The sequence below is a fragment of the Aspergillus ibericus genome (assembly GCF_003184845.1).
Source record: "Aspergillus ibericus CBS 121593 unplaced genomic scaffold BO80scaffold_10, whole genome shotgun sequence".
Classification (NCBI taxonomy): domain Eukaryota; kingdom Fungi; phylum Ascomycota; class Eurotiomycetes; order Eurotiales; family Aspergillaceae; genus Aspergillus; species Aspergillus ibericus.
In genome coordinates, this window is record NW_020292108.1 from 668,022 (window position 1) to 685,158 (window position 17,137).

A 17,137-nucleotide genomic window follows, 5' to 3' on the forward strand; every position below is an offset into this window, starting at 1 on the left:
CCCAGCGATGACCAAGTTATCGTTGCTGGATGACCCGACCATAATTTTTTGGGTACTCGCCATTCTGGACTTAATTAGCAGTAGGGTGGAGCAGGAGACTAGCTTATCATTCGCCCGCGCCGGGTTCCCCAAGTGGCCCGAGCATTGCGATCGCAGGCGGTTGGCGGCTATATAATTCCCCACTGGCAACCGCGTCTTTTCTTAATGCTGACGGCTGACGCTGCCATCCTTGCCAACATCCCCCCGTTGGGGTGACACCCTGCATCATGAGCCTCTCTCGGTTACCTCGAGAGCTGGTTTTGATCATCGCCGAATTTCTCGACTCGCAGCATGCCATCAATGCCCTCGCGCGAACCAACCGCGCATTCTTCGCCCAACTCAACGCCTTCCTGTACCGGTACCACGTGGCACACCATGTCCCAGCCCCCGCCTTGACATGGGCCGCCAGGCACAACAACTCCGACGTGCTGAAGAAGCTCCTGAGCGCGGGGGTCGATCTATATTGTCCGTCCCTATGGGGCGGTCGACCATTTCGGGACCATAGGACCAAGATGGGCCCCTCGCACAGGCACCCGATCTTCATAGCGGCAGCAGCGGGGCACGCTGAATTTATCGAAACCTTGCTCGATGCGGGGATGAGTGACAGATTGACCCCTTCCGACTTCAACGGCATCATGATTCGTGCTGTCTCCCGAAATCACGCCAACGTGGTCAGAATGCTCCTGGCACGCGGGATGAACCCGTGGTGCCCGGGCGGCGCTATGCGTGAGGCTGCTCGCCGCGGTTACACGGTGATTGTGCGAATATTGCTGTTAGATGCCGAGCAGCGGAAATACCAGCCGCCCTTCTTTGACTACCCGGAAATCGGCGAAGCCTTGGTGGAGCTACTGGACAACCCGAAGCCAGGCCTTGAGGATACGGTCAGCATGTTGTTGGCCGCGGGAGTCGATGGCAATTTCCGCGGGAGGGATAAGCGTATCTCGCCTTTGTGCATCGCAGCTGGGAGACGACAAGGACAGATGTGTCGCCTGCTTCTGGAGTCGGGAGCGAATCCCAATTTCGCCAATAGTGACAAGCAAGGACCCTTGGCGCGAGCCGTGGGGCAATGGCTCGGGTCGCCATCACAGGGCCAGAAATATCCACCCCAGGAAGTCCAGGACGATATGATGAAGGTGGTCCGCCTGCTGTTCGAGTACGGGGCGGATCCTGCCCGCGCCGGAGGGGGTTGGGCGTTGCACCGGGCGCTGCACATTCGTCATTACGAGATGGCCCGATTCCTGATCGACAAGGGAGCCCGAATTCGAATCCCTGAACTGAGGCCTTCCGACCAAGCGACGTTGGATCGAGCGGTGACGGAGTATGATTATGAAACCGTGATGAGCCGCACACCGCTGGGCTGGTCAGTGGTTAACCTGGGTCCCAAAAGGCATGGATCTGCAAGTCTCAGCCCAGGACCGAGGACAGAACCGCTAGATGAGGTGCCGCTGTGGCGCAGGAGGGATAGTAACCACACCAATGAAGAAGGTCCGCTGCTCCATTCTCTCACCTGTTCTCTTCTAACGGATATAGATACATGATGATAAAAGAAGTGTACTACCTACCATTCGGCTCCGAGTTTCAGCCGATCCACCGCAACCGGGGTTGTCACTCATGCACAGGCATTGACCGTAGGCAATGCTTCCTATAGAGTCTACCAGCCTGATCCTAGCTGTAGTCGGGCCTTCTTGAAGTCTAGGTGTAGACCTCCAATGACGAATGATCCTGCATCCTGGTACGTCCCTCGCACTTCTCCTTCCTTTGGCCGACTCGTCCAGGACTGATACTCGTCCGCCAGTCAGAGCAGGGCCCTTACACCAAGCAACGTACACAACGTGTACAACGTGGATCAGTTGTATTTAGTAATGTGCTGGGGCAGGGATGAATTTGGGCCGTTCCGAACTCCTTTCGGACCCCGGATGACGGCGGGAAGCTAGCCTGTTCTCCGGGATGATTGGTGATCCGAAGAGAAACCGGAGGCCATCCGGTCGGGTGGAGCCAACCCGTTACTAGTGACAAGTCCGGAGTAGTGCTATGCAAGTTGCCTGCGCCGCATGGCCAACGGCGTGCACTAGAATCTCACTCTGATTGCATCCCCGCCTGTGCTGAAATATACGCAAGAAACCAATCCATATGGCCAGGTGAATATTCCGCAAATGCTACCAAGGTTCATCACCCCCCGCCGTGGACAATTCACTGGGATGACTATTCCGGGTCTCATGGCTGATTTCAACCTGATTGGAGACCACAATCGTGCCCGCGGCGGGTGCTTCGTACGGCCTCAGGGTCTGTAGCTTGATATCCCCCATCATTCGTTCCTCACTCTCGGTAAAGGTCAGGCCCACCGTGATGGGCTCCGTGCTGGCATTTCGGCCACGATTCCGGCTGGCCCCACCACCCAGACGCTCCAACCCCCCGGAGGGCAATTGGTATGTCTTACTCCTGTGGGACGATTGGAATGCACTCCCGAACCCTCGGGCTAGCCAGGTCCGTAAGAGGTGGAACACCATCGGGAGATTGGTGGTGATCACTGCGACAAAAGTCTCTCGGGTGCCCCATTCATCGGCAATGGATGCGCCATTGGTAGGTTCCTGGGTCGCTGTGAGACACGGTCCTGGACGCGGACGACAGTATGGGATTAGGATCTTACCACCAAAAGGAACACACTCTTAAGAGTCGCGCAGACGAGGACAAAAATGCCGGCCCCGAGCACGATGGTCACCGCGACTTTCTTCAAGAGCTTCAAACTCGATTTCCAAAGCATGGGAATCGGGATTAGGACCAAATATGGGTCCGTGGCCAGATTCCCTGCAAAGGTAGCTGCGATCACCGGCTTGGAAATGGCTGGTTGACATACGTCTAGCAGGCGGGACCGTCAGTGGCAACTGGAATACCATGATTGTGGCACGGCGACTCACTGCCAGGGTCTGGATTGATTTGCCAGTTTTTGTGGAAAGGGCGGCATGTCGCGAGGATTGTTATCTCACTGGCGAGAAAACTCCCAACCACCAGGCCGATCCCAATCCAAATGGGAATACGATGACGCCGGCCGAGGCCATCCTAATCACAGCTGGTTAGACATCCACTGTGATACAGGGTCGAGGATCGCTGGCAGTCATACCATGAGTCGAGTGTAGAATGCCAGCATCGACAACTTCAGTGAGTTAATCAGCGCCGTATAAGTGGCCCACCCCGCGATTTGAATCTTGGAGCCAATCACTCTGTTATCAGTGTTAGCTAACGCCCTTTTTTTCTGAAATAGGGCCCATTCCACTGACCGGGCTCGATACTCCGCACTGTCTGGCGCCAACGCCGCCCGCTGGGCAGCCGTCATGCTGTTGTTCGCAAGACCATGGGCCGCCTCGCCCACTTGATATGCCAGAACTACCTGCGCAGTATAGAATAACTTCCGTGGTGTTGTTAGCACTGATTGACGATCCGAGCACTCAATCTGGGGGCACTTACAAGTCCCACCCATACCAGGTAGTCGTCCAGACGTAACCTTCTCCATCCCAGGTCCTTGCACTGCGAGTATGTCCGGAGCAGCGTCACGGCACAACCGATCGAATAGAGGGTCCATAATTGGACTGTGCTTTTGGAGGCAGCTTCTGTTGTCTCATCCCTCGTTTTGAGAGCGGTCCACATGTTTGAACTGGGGGGTCGAGGAGTGGGGGTTTGCCCTGCGAAGCGGACAGACGGCTCAATGCGCGAGTCCGGCCAGCGAAATACTTCAGTGTGCTCCGGCGGGGGCCGGACGGCTATGTTAATGGCGAGAAGAGGGAGGAGCGAGAAAAAGGGGTTATAGCCGCCATTAGTTCAGCTACGCCAACCCCTTGACAAGGACAGCAGTAGCCGCGAAGTTAATCCTGGACAGCGTTTTCTTGTGCACCCAGTGTTGTGTATTATCCTGGTCAACTACTAGGTACGTAATTTAAATTCTCCAGGGGCCAGCCCGGTCGATTGACTGACATCAACGAATACAGAGTAGACTAGTTTAATGAGTTCGAGCGGGATGATATTGGGGATGCTCCACCCGTAAGCCCTAGGGCGATTTAGATAGCCTGGGTGCTTTGTGTCTCCCGCCGCCCGCGGCATCCCGCCATCCCCGATGGACCCACTGGCCTAAGAGATCACTGTCTGAGTGTCGGGCCCTCCAAGCGAGAGGGCGGCTCGAACCGGTCGATTCATTTGGCCAGCAGACGGCGCCCTTTCCCTCTCAAATGACCTCTGATAGTTACACCGTCGGACAGTAAGGGACCGCTCCGGTGGAGCTTCACGATCCAATATACAACCATACTCCGCACTTTGTGTCTCATTACAGAAAGAGCAGCCGACGCTACGGAGTAACCTCGGGTCAAACCACAGGCTAAAAAAGAGAACAAAAAAGCTAGAAATAACCGCAGGCCCCCAAGGTCCAGCGCTGCAGCTGACAAGGATCTCCCGCCCCCAGGAGCGCAGTCCGACGGTCACCGGGCCATTGACGGTTTTTTGCTTGTTCCCGCCACTTTTTGCTTTTTATTTAAACCGCTGGCCTATCGCTTGGAGAGCTTTTCTGCATCATGTATCGCCTCAAGATGGAGGTGGTGACGGCCATTGCGGCGTGGGCTTTTGCCACGGCCAGCCAACTCTTACCGCGCTCCGCCGACGGATATGATAGTCTTTGTCTCCCACAGGGCGACATCAAGACCCTTGCAGATCGACTTTCGAGCACGGCCAAGCTGTACTGTCCCGGTACGACTGGGTTCACTAATGCGACCACGCGGTGGTCGGTGCTGGACGAGCCCGAGGTCAACATCGTCGTGGTTCCCGGTACCGAATACGATGTCGCGGAGATTGTAGGTCTTGTCTCCTCTGGGTCAGACTTCATCAAGGCTAATGAGTGAACAAACAGGTGCAATATGCAAACCAGAAGAACATCCCCTTTCTGACCTACAATGGTGTCCACGGGGCCCTCGTTTCCCTTGGAGAAATGACCCACGGCATCGCGATCTACATGGGCCAGCTGAGTAGCGTCGAGGTCGCGGAAGATGGAAAGACCGCCACGTTCGGAGGTGGCACCATGTCCAAGGTGGTCACGGATGAGCTGTGGGCGGCAGGCAAGCAGACCGTCACTGGAACATGCGAATGTGTCAGTCTGGTCGGCCCTGCCCTCGGCGGTGGACACGGCTGGCTCCAGGGCCACCACGGACTCGTCCTCGATCAATTCGTCTCCATGAACATCGTCCTGGCCAACGGAACCCTGACCCACATCGACGCCAACTCGGACCTCTGGTGGGCCGTCAAGGGCGCCGGCCACAACTTTGGCATCGTCACCTCTCTCACCATGAAGGTCTACGACATCGAGCACCATGACTGGGCTATCGAGACCCTGACTTTCAGCGGCGACAAAGTCGAAGAGATCTACCAGGCCGCAAATGACTACCTCGTCAAGAACGGCACCCAGCCCGCCGGCGTGATCAACTGGTCGTACTGGCTTAACGTCGCCGACCTGGACCCGACGAACCCCGTCATCGTCTTCTACATCATCCAAGAAGGCGTCACCGCCGTTGATTCCATCTACACCGAGCCCTTCCACAAGATCGGGCCCCTCGCCGTGGAACCCAATAACGGTACCTACAAGGATCTCGCTACCTGGACCGAAATCGCGCTCACCTCCGCCCCCTGCCAAAAGATGGGCATGGCGAACCCCCGGTACCCAATCTACCTGGAATCCTACGACATCGCGGCCCAGCAGCAGGCCTGGGACGTCTACGCCAACGCCACCCGCGGATCCTCCCCTTTTAACAACTCCATCTTCATGTTCGAGGGATACTCCGTGGGAGGTGTGCACGACATCGACAGTCGGTCGAGTGCCTTTGCCTTCCGTTCCGAGAATCTGCTCGCTGCGCCGTTGATCAACTACTACCCCAACGGTACGGAACTGGACCGCACGGCGGCGAATCTGGGCCAAGAGCTCCGCAACATCCTCTTCAAGGGAACCGGGCGCGATGATATTCGCGCGTACGTCAACTATGCCCATGGCGACGAGACCCCGCAGCAGCTGTACGGCAGTGAGAAGTGGCGGCAGCAGCGTCTGCGGGCCTTGAAGGCCAAGTATGACCCGTCGGGCAAGTTTAGTTACTATGCTCCGATTCCGTGATTGCATAGCCACAGGGGATAGCATTTGTGGAGATAGGCTTTATTGAGATAATTGTAATTAATGTAGTTCATCGACTTGGTGTTTTTGTAGCCTCCCTCAGCCATAGAGCAGTCTCTGAGAATAGACGTCGGGTGGGTTGAATGTCATGCAGTGCTGGAGATTGCATTCTGATAGACACAGCTGCGGCTTATCGTAGTAAGGATTCTGTCTAATAGCTTTATCTCTCCACTTCTGGCCTACCAAAATTCAACGCGATCCAGGCTTAGGCTTTCAGGCAGCAGGATACAACTCGGAGAAGGAAGATCGATGTATTTGCTTTACCCCGAGATGAAACTGTTACTATCCTGGGACTTTGCAAAGGGCCTCAACGATGGAATTTCACGTCAGAGAGAGTAAAGACGCAGGCGATAACTACATCAACCGAGGCAGTATGCCTCATACCCCATCCAACTAATCATGCCCCAAGCCAACCACCAGCCCAACAGCCCTCGCCACATACTCAATATTCCCCTCATTCAAGCCACAAATACTCGCCCGTCCCGACGGCAAGAGATAAATATGAAACTCCTCCTTGAGGCGAGCAACCTGCTCCCGATCCAGTCCCGTATAACTAAACATCCCAATCTGGCTCTCAATATGAGACCAATCCCCCGGTGTCCCATTATCCTCCAATCTCTTCCGCAGCTCCTGTCTCATCTCCTTAATCCGCACACTCATAGTCTCTAAATCTCTCAGCCACTGGGCTCTGAGTCCCTCATCCCCCAGAACTGTCTCAACAATACTCGCTCCGAAGTGTGGCGGGTTAGAGTACTCCGCTCGCGCGCGCGCGATCAGCTCCGACCGCGCTCCTTCGGCTGAAAGATGCCGCGGCACGACGAGATGGAGCGCACCCACGCGCTCGCCGTATAGTCCAAAGTTCTTGGAGAAGGACTGCGCCACGCAGAGACCGGGGTGATCAGGCTCACCATCAAGGATAAGCTGTTTCACGAAATAGCGCACCGCCCAGGCATCACCGTCGACGTCCCCGGTGGCAAAGCCCTGGTAGGCGCTATCGAACATGGCGAAGAGGTTCTTCCGTTTCATTACCGCTGCGACTCGTCTCCATTGGGTTTGGGAGAGATCGATCCCTGTGGGATTATGGGCGCAGGCTTGGAGGATTACCACGTCGTGGGGGTTGGCGGTCTCCAGGGCGGAGAGCATTCCTGTGATGTTGACTGCTCGTGTTGTAGGGTCATAGTATGGGTATTCCTCGATGGAGATCCCCGTGGTGGCCCAGATGGTTTTGTGGTTGATCCATGTTGGGGAGGGGATGAATACCCGGGATGGCCGAAGGTGCTGGGCGAGGAAGTGCGCGGCCATGTGGTTGGCGCCTGTTCCGGAGACGGTTTGGATAGAGGCGATGCTCTTGTCTAGTGCTGTGGCGATTTCGGAGCTAAAGGTTAGGGATTGAGCTAGTTTGATCAGTCCGGGGGAGCCTGCGATGTCCAGGTATTCGTGATGTTGATTCGGAGTGAGGCGAGCTTTGGCCTGAAGCAGTGGTCAGTGATCGGGTGGATATAGTATTTACTGGGTTTATCGTACGGACCTCTTGGACACTGGGCAGCACCCAAGGTCGTCCGTCTTCGTTGCGGTATGCCCCGGCAATCAGAGACACCTTATTAGGGTGCGGGTCCGCATCGTATTCCGCCATCAGCCCAAAGGCCGTGTCGGCAGGAGAGATTGGCAGGTTCAAGTATTGGTCACTCATGTTAACTGTCTAGGTGCTGGTCTTGATTGTAGAAGAGTATTCGGGTAAGGAGGAGACGCAGGTTTGGCCTGTTCTTAATAGTCAGCACGGTCAGTCTTCCCGGTTCTACGACTCGGCAACCTGCCTCCTCCCCGAGACTGCAGAGCAGGCTGCAGTACACTCTGGTTACACTAGCTAATTGGAATCATTGAACAGACTGCTTCCATAATCTATAGTAAAGACAGATCTATATTCTATAACAAACACATCTACCCATCACACTTCGCCACTCCATCCAACCCCCTACGAAAGTCCCTCCAAAAACCGCGCAATCCGACGATACATCTCCACCGGATTCGAATACATGGGAAAATGACCACTCTCGACAATCTCCGCCAACTCGACTCCCTCCCTCTCCAACCTCGGCAAATACGACAACCCCCGATTCTCCTCCCCAAACATGAACATCTTCGGACACGGCAACGCCAGAAACATCCCCAGGAGATCCTCCTCATCCGACAACCGCACCATGGACTCGAAAATCGCGCGCACGGCACCGGATCGCACCCGTGCCCGCAACGTGCTCGCGTACAATGGACTCCCGTAGGCTTTGGCCGTCGCGGTGCGCGTGATAAATGCGTCCAGGAAGGCTTCCGGGTCGTCGGAGGGAAATTGGAAGATTTGCCGGCTGAGGAAGCAGTCTTCTGGGGCGAGGTTGCCTTTGATGTCGACGAAGCTGAGGATGCGGGTGGGGTGCTGGTGGGCGAGGAGGAGTGCCGTGAGCCCGCCCATTGAGTGGCCGATTAGGTGGAATTGGGTGATGTGGAAGTGTGCGAGGACTGCCTCGGCGGTGGCGACGAGGAAGGGGATGTCGCTGGCGGAGAGGTTGTTGCTTTCGGTGTGTCCACAGCCGGGTGCATCGAAGGCCAGATAGCCGTATTCTTGGAAGGCGGGATGCACGGTGATGTCGGCGAGGTCTTCTTTGCAGGAGCCGAAGCCGTGGAGGAAGACGATTGGTGGTTTGGAGTTGAGGTTGTGGATGGTGGAGATGTTGAGGCTGACGCCTTGTACTTGGAGGGGAATTGTCGAGTATGTGAGCGGCATGGTGGTATGATTGGGGCTGTGAATGAGTCTTGATCGAGAGGAGAGTTCCATGCATTAAATAGTGTGATGGGCGTGGACATTCAAATTTTGTCGAAGTTTAAAATCCGGAGGCAAAAGTCGGCTACATCGGCCGTCGGCCGAGCTGGGTTCGGGATAATTCTGTTTTGCCGATGGACAATCTTGCTGATATGGTGACTATTGTCACCCCATCTTCGCAGTTGGGCAGTTTCCAGGCAAGACCTTTCACCTGGAGTATATCCTACCATCCAACCATGGCGACCTCAATTATCAACCCCCAATTGCGACTGCTCAATGCTCTCCGAGCCAACGCGAAGCCGATCATGACCTTCTTAGGGCTTCCGTCCTTCCGCACCGCCCAGATGGTCGCCCAGACCGGGCTGGATGTCAGTCATTCCCTCCTTATAGCTCCTGTCCATGACTGATTACTGTACAGGGCATCATCATCGACTGCGAACATGGCCATATAAGCGACGACTCCATGCACAGCGCCACCGCTGCCATCGCTTCCTTGGGGGTGTCGCCGCTGGTTCGGCTGCGCATGACGCACTCCGACTTGATCAAGAGAGCTCTGGATGCGGGTGCACAGTATGTCCTATTTCATTTCCAGCTATGGTAGTATGCTAATCAGGGTGCAGCGGCATCGTCGTTCCGCAAATTAATACCGCTGAAGAAGCCCGAGCCGTCGTCTCCTATGCCAAGTTCCCTCCACAGGGCCTTCGAGGGCAGGGTTCGGCGTTCCCAGCCCTTACTCACGGGACCGACATCCCGACGTATATCAAAACAGCGAACGATACCCTTCTTACATGTATTCAGATCGAGTCGAAGTTAGGGGTCGAGAATGTCGATGCCATTTGTGCTGTTCCTGGTGTTGGTTCGTGCATTGCCCGTTTTTATCCGGTTCGTTGTGCTAATCCACGAAGATATGATTTTCATCGGGCCGAACGATCTGGCATTGTCGCTTCTGGGCTATGTACCTGCCAAAGCGGACGAGCCTGAGTTTGTGGATGCCATTGATAAAATCGTGGGTGCCGCGAAGAGACATGGCAAGTGGGTCGGTCGCTTGTCCAACAATGGGGCTCTGTGTAAGGAGCATTTGAAGGTCTTTGATACGGTGGCTTTGAGTTATGATATTCGGGCCATGCAGAATTGGTATACCCGCGAATTGGGGGTTGCACGTTCGTGATGTCCTGCCATGTAGAGAGGGTGTATCTTCTGTGGATTCTTTAGCGTGGATGCATCCCCTGCCTTAATGGTAGAAACAATCCATAGAAATTAGTCATAAAAATGGGCTACGAGATCAGACGATGATTCTTCATGTTATTGAAGCGAAATAACTGCGTAGATTGTATCTGATGGTGTATACTACTGACCCCACTACTCATGCCCGCTGCAGAGTATGATATCCCAGCTGCTTCCGCGCATCAGCAATAGTCGCTCCGCTCCCAATCATCGCCCGGATGCCCTCTTCACTCTTCTCAATCTTGCGAGCCACTTCGGCCACCTCACGGGCCCGAGCTCGTGGGACAATCACCACCCCGTTCGCATCTGCCACCACGATATCGCGAGGGTTGACACGGACCTTGCCGATACCCACCGACTCATTGACCCCTCCTACTTGAACACGATCCTTGCCAGTCCGCATCCAGCGTCCCGCGGTGAAAAGGGGATATTCATCGTTGATCGCACGGTTGACATCCCGGCAGACTCCGTCGATAACCGTCCCAGCAATCCCTCGCAAGCCGGCATACTGGGTCATGATATCACCCCAGACGGTACAGTCGGTACGACCACCGTTGTCGATGACCACGAAGTCACCCTCAGCCACGTCATCGATAAAATCTCCCACACTGCCTGGGGGATCACTGGCAGGTACGTACCGGACTGTGAAGGCCGGTCCCACGGTCACCTTGTTGTAGTTGGCCAACGGCATGATTCCGAACGCCTGTCCAGGGATTCCCAGCTTATCCAGGGCGTCCGAAACACCAGGGGTATCAGAATCGGCAAACAGCGCAACCAACTCTGCATCCTCCGGACTAGCCTCCCTAGGATTGTGAGGAGTAGACGGGGTGGCCGTCGAAGAGCCACCCTCCCGGATAGCTTCAAATTGCGTATCATGCATGACCTCCGAGACAGGCTTTCCAGATCGAACAGCCTGCACCATGAGATTCTGACGACAATCGATGCGCTCAGCCAACTGTAGGACCTCTTCGATATGGCTATCCGGTACAAAGACCGTTCCGCAGTTATCGGCAATCACATAATCATCCTGGTGGACCGTGACACCGCGCATCTGCAGCGGCGTGCCGAACTCAATCTGCACCACGCGGTTGCGCGCGCTGATCATGGTCACTCCCCGGCCATAAACAGGATAACCGACGTCACGGCTGCCGTCGATGTCCCGGCTCATGCCGTCGATGATGGTACCACGGATGCGCTTCTCTTTGGAGGCGTTGGCGAGGATGTCGCCCCAGCAGGAGATGCCGTCGATGCCTCCGGAGATGACGAGGATGCGATCGTCGGTCGTGACGGCATCGATGACTGGGGTGAGTAGATGGGTGGTGGGGGCAGTGTCGGTTTTAGGGCCGACTTTCACTGTGCTGGCGCGGCCGACAATTTTGGGACAGTCCCAGAGAGGCCGTAGGCCGTATGTGGCTCCTTTGAGGTTGAGGAAATCCAAGGCATCGGACACGGTGTTGGTGTCCAAGGCGGCTAGGCGGTTCAAAATGGAGTTGGCCATTGTGTTCGAAGATGATATTCGTCGAGCTTTTGATGATGAACGAAAAGAAAATGGAGTTTGAGTGGGAATCCATGTTCGATTAAGAAGTGCGCCAACTGTCGGTGTTGAGAGACCATGCCGATATGGTCGGTAAAATGACACTCTCCCGACCCGGTCCACAACAGCCAGATGCCTACTCCCTTGTCCGGCCACTCACGGTATATGGTGAGCGGACTGGGACTCACCCCTTTGGCTTGGTAATGCGTCAGTTTCTTCAAAAAAAATAGTCGAAGATCCAGCGTAGAATTTGTTGGTACCTCCAAGATCGGAACAACACGTTATTATGCGCCGATACTAATGTCATCACTACCCCAACCCCGCTATAGAATATCGAGCAGCAGTGGTTCGTGACCAGAGTCCCGGCTTGGTGGGTGAGACTGTTTTTCTTACTGGCAGTGACAGGAAGACAGGCCATTCACCTGTCTTAGTTCTGTTCATCGGCTTCTATCAACTACGTGTTGTGTAACAATGGGGGTAACCACCCCCTCCTCCGACCTCGCCATGGTTCGGGAGTACCCTCCTATTCCCTTCTCGAGCCTCCAGCGTTTGAAGCAAAATTATCGAATCTAAGTACGATAGCATTGCCCAAGGTGATGGAAACATCCACATCGCCGTCAGCAATGTCAATACCTCCAACTTCAAGTCCATCGAGAAATGGCGTACCCACAACCACAAAGGCATCCGATTCACCTATTTCCCCGATATCTCCACCTTGATCATCAAGTGCAGCGCACTACATGAACGTGCACCTGCTTCCCTGGACGCTGCCATGGCAGAGAAACTTATGGCAATGAATATAACCTACCGTGAATTCTACCCACAGGGTGCGTCGCGCTATACGGCCCCCCTGCGGATCGACCAAGGAACCCAATGCGTCCCGGATAAAATCCTAACATCCGACCCTCGGGGGATAGCTGGCCGTATCTGGTTATGGAGGCTGGGCTTGGAGAATCTTGACCGCGTTTGAGAACTGACGTAAGATGGTGGATTGAGAAATCACTATTGATAATTGTACAAGCATACCAGTTGTTCTTGGCGCCCCTCTGATTCTCGAATTCGAGAAGGTGCTGGGCCGCGCGCCTCAGCCGTCCGAACATGACATCGTTCTAAGTGAGGAGGATCTGAGGACCTGGTCTGAACTGCTCTTCCTCGGGCTTTCAATCCGCGTCTAGTCATCTACAGCCTCGACACAACAGTACCTCAAAACAACACGGCAAAGATAGGACTCCAAAATGCAACATGCTTTCTTTTTAAAGAAAAGAAAAACATACAACAGAAGGGATTCGCTGGTGGTCACCCACCCAACTACTAACCTCCCGGCGTGTGGCTTAAGTACGGCTGAGCGGACGGGAAGCCCTGTTTTCCACACCCTATGGTCGTATGTGCTATGCTTCTCCTTGAAAAGACCTATATGGGACCATGCCACACCAGTCGATGTGTTCTGCCCACCTCCTAGTACGTGAACCACTTGCGTGTCGGAAGATCACCCTGGATATCCCTCCACCTAGTTCCTTGGTGGAGAGTTGCTAAACCCGCCATCGTTCATGCCCTACATAGACTGCAATTCGGTCTTCTTAAACGTGAACGACAGCCCCAGTGCCCACAGGCTCCAGACGAATCATAAAAATCACCGCAGTCATCAACGCACACAGGCCCGCTGAAATCAAATACGGCATCCCCAGCCAAACGCCTCCCAAGTCCATCCCCCATCGAAACGCCCACGACATGGACGGCCCCGCCAAGAGGGAGCCCGTGGTTTCCATGATCGCAAGGGTACTGTACAGAGCGCCCATCATGGTAGGTTCCATGAGAGAGCTGGTGAGACTTCTGGCAAAGGTACTGAATCCCGATCCGACCGTGTAAACGGCGATGCCTGTGATGGGGTGATTAAGTTCCCGAACTGCGCTGAGGTGCGAGGGGGGCTTACCCAGCATTGATAGCCCAATGGTAGGCGCAAAACCGAGGGCAGCGAAGCCTATCGTCATCACGATAATGCTGAAGCGGGAGAGGTATAGATCTTTTTCTTTCGGTCTTGTCTCGAAGCGCCTGCGCATGGTGCGGTCGATCCATGGTAGGAGGAGCATGAACTGGAGTAACTGGGCGAAAGCGCGAAACGAAAGCATATAGCTGGTCTGATCGGTGCATCGCCAGTCAGTTCTCTCGTTATGTTTCGCAGAGGGTTGGGGGTTACCTTGGCGATCGGCCAAGAATAGCGCTTGGAGATGTATTGTAAGAGGAAAGCCATGGAATCACGCGCAAAGTTTGCTACCAGGAAAGAAAGAATCAACAGTGAGACATTACGCTGCGCTGTGATGACGGAAAGCCTCTCTTTCAAAGTGTTCACCAAAGCACTACCCCTCTTATGTGCGTTGGGAGGCTCCGAAAGGTCCTCGCTCGGCGTTGCGGATATCTCGGATTCAGGATGCGCTTTTCTGATAGCATAGTGGCGAGTCTCTGGCATATACCAGGATAGCAGGATTGAGACTGCACAGCAGGCGCAATTCACCAGATTTGGCAACCAAATCCTGTGGGTCATCAAGAGGGATCCAATCGGAGGAGATATAATTTCGGTAAGGAGAACCGCTGCCTCGAAAGACATGAAAATTTGGGATCTAACTCGGGGATCTCATTAGACCAGTGTATTCCAGAACAATGAAAGGATTTTACCTGTTGATCTGTGGTGTGGAATCCGTAATCACCATCATCACCACCGACGCAGCAACAGTGGTCCCGCCACCGAGGAGGAGAAAAGCCGATGAAAGCCAGACCGTCTTGATCGGCAGTCCCAGCCAACCTAGACAAAATCTCAGTCATGCCCCTAAATGGCTCTGGGGGGGGATAATCTTACAAACGAATAATACCCATGTCATGCCTGCAAGCTGGCCCACGAAACTCAAGGTCATGACCAACCGTCGTCCATATTTGTCCGCCAAGATTCCATACGGCAGGGCTAGGAGGAGACTGGGAATATTGTCAAAGCAGGATTGCCATCCGACCAGCTCGGCCAGCGCCGCTTGCACTGGACCTGCTTTGCACAGATGCTCGGGAATTTCCGATCGGTCCGGAAAAGTGTCGGTATCCTGGTAGTATTGCTGGCAGATGATAGATTCAAAAAGACGCAACTGAGGGGCGGCGCTGATGAACGATCCAATTCCCATTACCAGGAACATGAGAGTGCAAAGAATTGTCGGACGCCAGTTGACGGTGGTGTTTGGGCCTCGATCGCTGTCTGGTGTTGGCCGATCAGCCAACAGGGGCCGGAGGACATCATCGTCCCGGGGTTCATCATGGACCATATTCGGTCCGAATCGTGGAGTTCCAGAGCAAGGAACGAAGGAAGAACCCAAAGGAGAGAAACAAGGTAGCTGGTGGGCGTAAGACGAGAAATGCTCGGCCTTATCACTGTAGTGGATTGATCGATTGTCTCGCGATAAGCGTCCGACGGGGCCCCGGAGATGACGATTGGGTTGGTGTCAGCAGCTCCCAATGGGATCGCGTGAATTATATTGCGTGGAGACCCATCAGTCCAGTTGGCGGCTGCAATGTCCAAGGCTGTAATTAGTGGGCCGGGACCAATTCCGCTTATATGTTGGGGATGCCAAAGTACAGTCCCAATCCCCGCCACCCTGAGAGTCTCTAGAAATTTCATATCTGTGATCATGTCCCTGAAGACAAATCAGAAAAGTGGAACACATGAGAAGATTACAAAGGAAAACTATCGATCCTCCACCTCCACCGTGATATCCACCGTCATCAGAACCCCATTGCCCTTGTGTTCGTCTCTCAAATGCTTCATGCTATCACTCACACTTGACCTTCGTATCACCGAGTCCCGGTTCCTAGATGTAGCCCCGTCCATGGTCCCCAGGCCCGTATGGGTCTTCGTATTGCTCCTCGTGGACTTGATGGTCGATTGTCGCCCGTACAAATAGGGATGCTTCAGCTCGACTTCATCGGGCAGTCGCGTGGTGATTAACCCGGAATGGAGGCCCGCGAAGATATGATAGAGGGTTGGCAGGCAGGCGATGGTGACGGTAGTGCAGACCATGGCTTGGGCGCATATGGTCGGGGTGATGACCGTCCCTGTCATGGATTGGTTAGTAGGAGTGGACACGAGGGACCGGGGGACGAACATGTAGTATCCGTTGAATGGAGGAAAGAAGGAAGGACCGATAGGTGGGCGATGCTGAGAGCGATTACACTAAAAACGTCAGAGAGAGATGCTGCTAAGGCATGGAATGGGTTGGTGACGCACATAGCTCGTGCGCAAAAGGAGGCGAGGATCTTCACTCTCGTGACAGGCTTGATTTGTACCTTGCGCATCATGAAGAATGGGATGACCACGATGATGAGCTCGGTGAGGATGTGGATTATCCAGATGGGATACAGAACCGCGCCCTGGTACACCGTCAGCCATGTAACATAGAGGTTACATACGGGGTATATACCTGTCCGGAACAGCGTGAAGGATTGTAGGTCCAGGGATCGGGCATCTCGCATTGGAAAGCGATTCCGAACAGTGCGAAGATGGTCCACGCTGCCGTTACGCCGGCGGTAATGAGACAGGACAGACGGATGCCGTTATGAGGGGTTAATTTCCAGACCAGGAGGGTGGTGGAGAGCTCTGATAGAGAGAGGATGCCAATCTGGAGGAGTTGTGCGGCGTAGAGATACTGCGCTGGCGGTTAGGGTCTTATTTCGCTAGGGTGGTTTCACGGGGACATACCTTGCTCGCTGTTTGGATGGCAGCATCTGAGAGAGAGTCGATATGCCTGCCGATGCCCTGATCGACGGCCTGTTGCATCACCACCACTTCTATAATGAGCAGAGCCTGAAATATCCGCCTGGTTAGGATGCAAATCTCATCATTCTAGACGTGGATCACCCACCAGAGCCAGCCAGACGGGCGTATTAACGGCAGAACGACGCTGTTTGAAGTACATCACCGAGCCCAGCTTGGCTGCGACAAATATGATAGCGGTGATGAGAAGAGCCACCGATACCAGAGTGATGATCGCCCCATGATTGTCATCCGAGAGGGTCTCAAAGGGGGCTTTGGGATCAGCCATGATCACGGTGGTAGAGTCGCATGGCCGAGGGGACAATGGGCGAGAGAGAAAAAACGGAAAGGGGTCAGAAACCAGGCCAGTGGTACTAATGAGGGAGCTGAGAAGGAATTTGTTGCCAGGATGCAGCTGCTATTCCATTCCGGCCATCGGCGCCATAATCCCTGTCGTGGTGGTCGAGATAGAAATTGACTGCCTGGCCCAGGGGACTGCACGCTAAGGTAACCACACCACCAGCAGGCTCTTGGATTCAGCTTAGGTCTCTCTGT

At 54.6% G+C, this 17,137-nt stretch overlaps 10 protein-coding genes across 10 annotated transcripts; 4 read left to right on the top strand and 6 right to left on the bottom strand.

Moving 5' to 3' along the window:
* The first annotated feature begins 101 nt into the window (after positions 1-101).
* Positions 102-2,015, top strand: BO80DRAFT_17068 (ankyrin repeat domain-containing protein). Its single transcript, XM_025713940.1, has 3 exons — positions 102-1,524; positions 1,570-1,771; positions 1,839-2,015. The coding sequence occupies exons 1-2, from the start codon at positions 267-269 to the stop codon at positions 1,575-1,577; spliced, it is 1,266 nt and encodes a 421-aa protein (XP_025577661.1). The 5' UTR covers positions 102-266; the 3' UTR covers positions 1,578-1,771; positions 1,839-2,015.
* Positions 2,016-2,195: 180 nt separating this feature from the next.
* Positions 2,196-3,681, bottom strand: BO80DRAFT_350386 (uncharacterized protein; the record flags this gene model as incomplete). Its single annotated transcript, XM_025715539.1, has 6 exons — positions 2,196-2,627; positions 2,687-2,895; positions 2,955-3,096; positions 3,158-3,257; positions 3,315-3,442; positions 3,502-3,681. 6 exons carry the CDS (start codon positions 3,679-3,681, stop codon positions 2,196-2,198), a joined length of 1,191 nt encoding a protein of 396 aa, XP_025577662.1.
* Positions 3,682-4,136: 455 nt separating this feature from the next.
* Positions 4,137-6,247, top strand: BO80DRAFT_17064 (putative FAD-dependent oxygenase). Its single transcript, XM_025713939.1, has 2 exons — positions 4,137-4,871; positions 4,928-6,247. The coding sequence occupies exons 1-2, from the start codon at positions 4,596-4,598 to the stop codon at positions 6,173-6,175; spliced, it is 1,524 nt and encodes a 507-aa protein (XP_025577663.1). The 5' UTR covers positions 4,137-4,595; the 3' UTR covers positions 6,176-6,247.
* A 378-nt stretch (positions 6,248-6,625) lies between these two features.
* On the bottom strand, positions 6,626-8,007 carry BO80DRAFT_471150 (aspartate transaminase; the record flags this gene model as incomplete). Its single annotated transcript, XM_025723092.1, has 2 exons — positions 7,761-8,007; positions 6,626-7,702 (listed from the first exon to the last, which is right to left on the bottom strand). The coding sequence occupies exons 1-2, from the start codon at positions 7,920-7,922 to the stop codon at positions 6,626-6,628; spliced, it is 1,239 nt and encodes a 412-aa protein (XP_025577664.1). The 5' UTR covers positions 7,923-8,007.
* A 169-nt stretch (positions 8,008-8,176) lies between these two features.
* On the bottom strand, positions 8,177-9,050 carry BO80DRAFT_17120 (alpha/beta-hydrolase). The gene has a single exon (XM_025713943.1). It carries the CDS (start codon positions 9,003-9,005, stop codon positions 8,205-8,207), a length of 801 nt encoding a protein of 266 aa, XP_025577665.1. The 5' UTR covers positions 9,006-9,050; the 3' UTR covers positions 8,177-8,204.
* Positions 9,051-9,277: 227 nt separating this feature from the next.
* On the top strand, positions 9,278-10,209 carry BO80DRAFT_443012 (HpcH/HpaI aldolase family protein; the record flags this gene model as incomplete). Its single annotated transcript, XM_025721313.1, has 4 exons — positions 9,278-9,409; positions 9,460-9,611; positions 9,662-9,897; positions 9,947-10,209. 4 exons carry the CDS (start codon positions 9,278-9,280, stop codon positions 10,207-10,209), a joined length of 783 nt encoding a protein of 260 aa, XP_025577666.1.
* Positions 10,210-10,404: 195 nt separating this feature from the next.
* BO80DRAFT_350555 (RraA family protein) lies at positions 10,405-11,763 on the bottom strand (the record flags this gene model as incomplete). The annotated part of the gene is made up of 1 exon (XM_025715549.1): positions 10,405-11,763. One exon carries the CDS (start codon positions 11,761-11,763, stop codon positions 10,405-10,407), a length of 1,359 nt encoding a protein of 452 aa, XP_025577667.1.
* A 507-nt stretch (positions 11,764-12,270) lies between these two features.
* BO80DRAFT_443014 (uncharacterized protein) lies at positions 12,271-12,769 on the top strand (the record flags this gene model as incomplete). Its single annotated transcript, XM_025721314.1, has 2 exons — positions 12,271-12,314; positions 12,382-12,769. 2 exons carry the CDS (start codon positions 12,271-12,273, stop codon positions 12,767-12,769), a joined length of 432 nt encoding a protein of 143 aa, XP_025577668.1.
* Positions 12,770-13,320: 551 nt separating this feature from the next.
* On the bottom strand, positions 13,321-15,307 carry BO80DRAFT_17131 (putative MFS transporter). Its single transcript, XM_025713944.1, has 5 exons — positions 14,651-15,307; positions 14,470-14,596; positions 13,994-14,414; positions 13,730-13,934; positions 13,321-13,675 (listed from the first exon to the last, which is right to left on the bottom strand). The coding sequence occupies exons 1-5, from the start codon at positions 15,096-15,098 to the stop codon at positions 13,377-13,379; spliced, it is 1,500 nt and encodes a 499-aa protein (XP_025577669.1). The 5' UTR covers positions 15,099-15,307; the 3' UTR covers positions 13,321-13,376.
* Positions 15,308-15,517: 210 nt separating this feature from the next.
* BO80DRAFT_350106 (uncharacterized protein) lies at positions 15,518-16,871 on the bottom strand (the record flags this gene model as incomplete). The annotated part of the gene is made up of 6 exons (XM_025715530.1): positions 15,518-15,885; positions 15,936-16,003; positions 16,058-16,200; positions 16,251-16,475; positions 16,529-16,633; positions 16,692-16,871. 6 exons carry the CDS (start codon positions 16,869-16,871, stop codon positions 15,518-15,520), a joined length of 1,089 nt encoding a protein of 362 aa, XP_025577670.1.
* Positions 16,872-17,137: the final 266 nt, after the last annotated feature.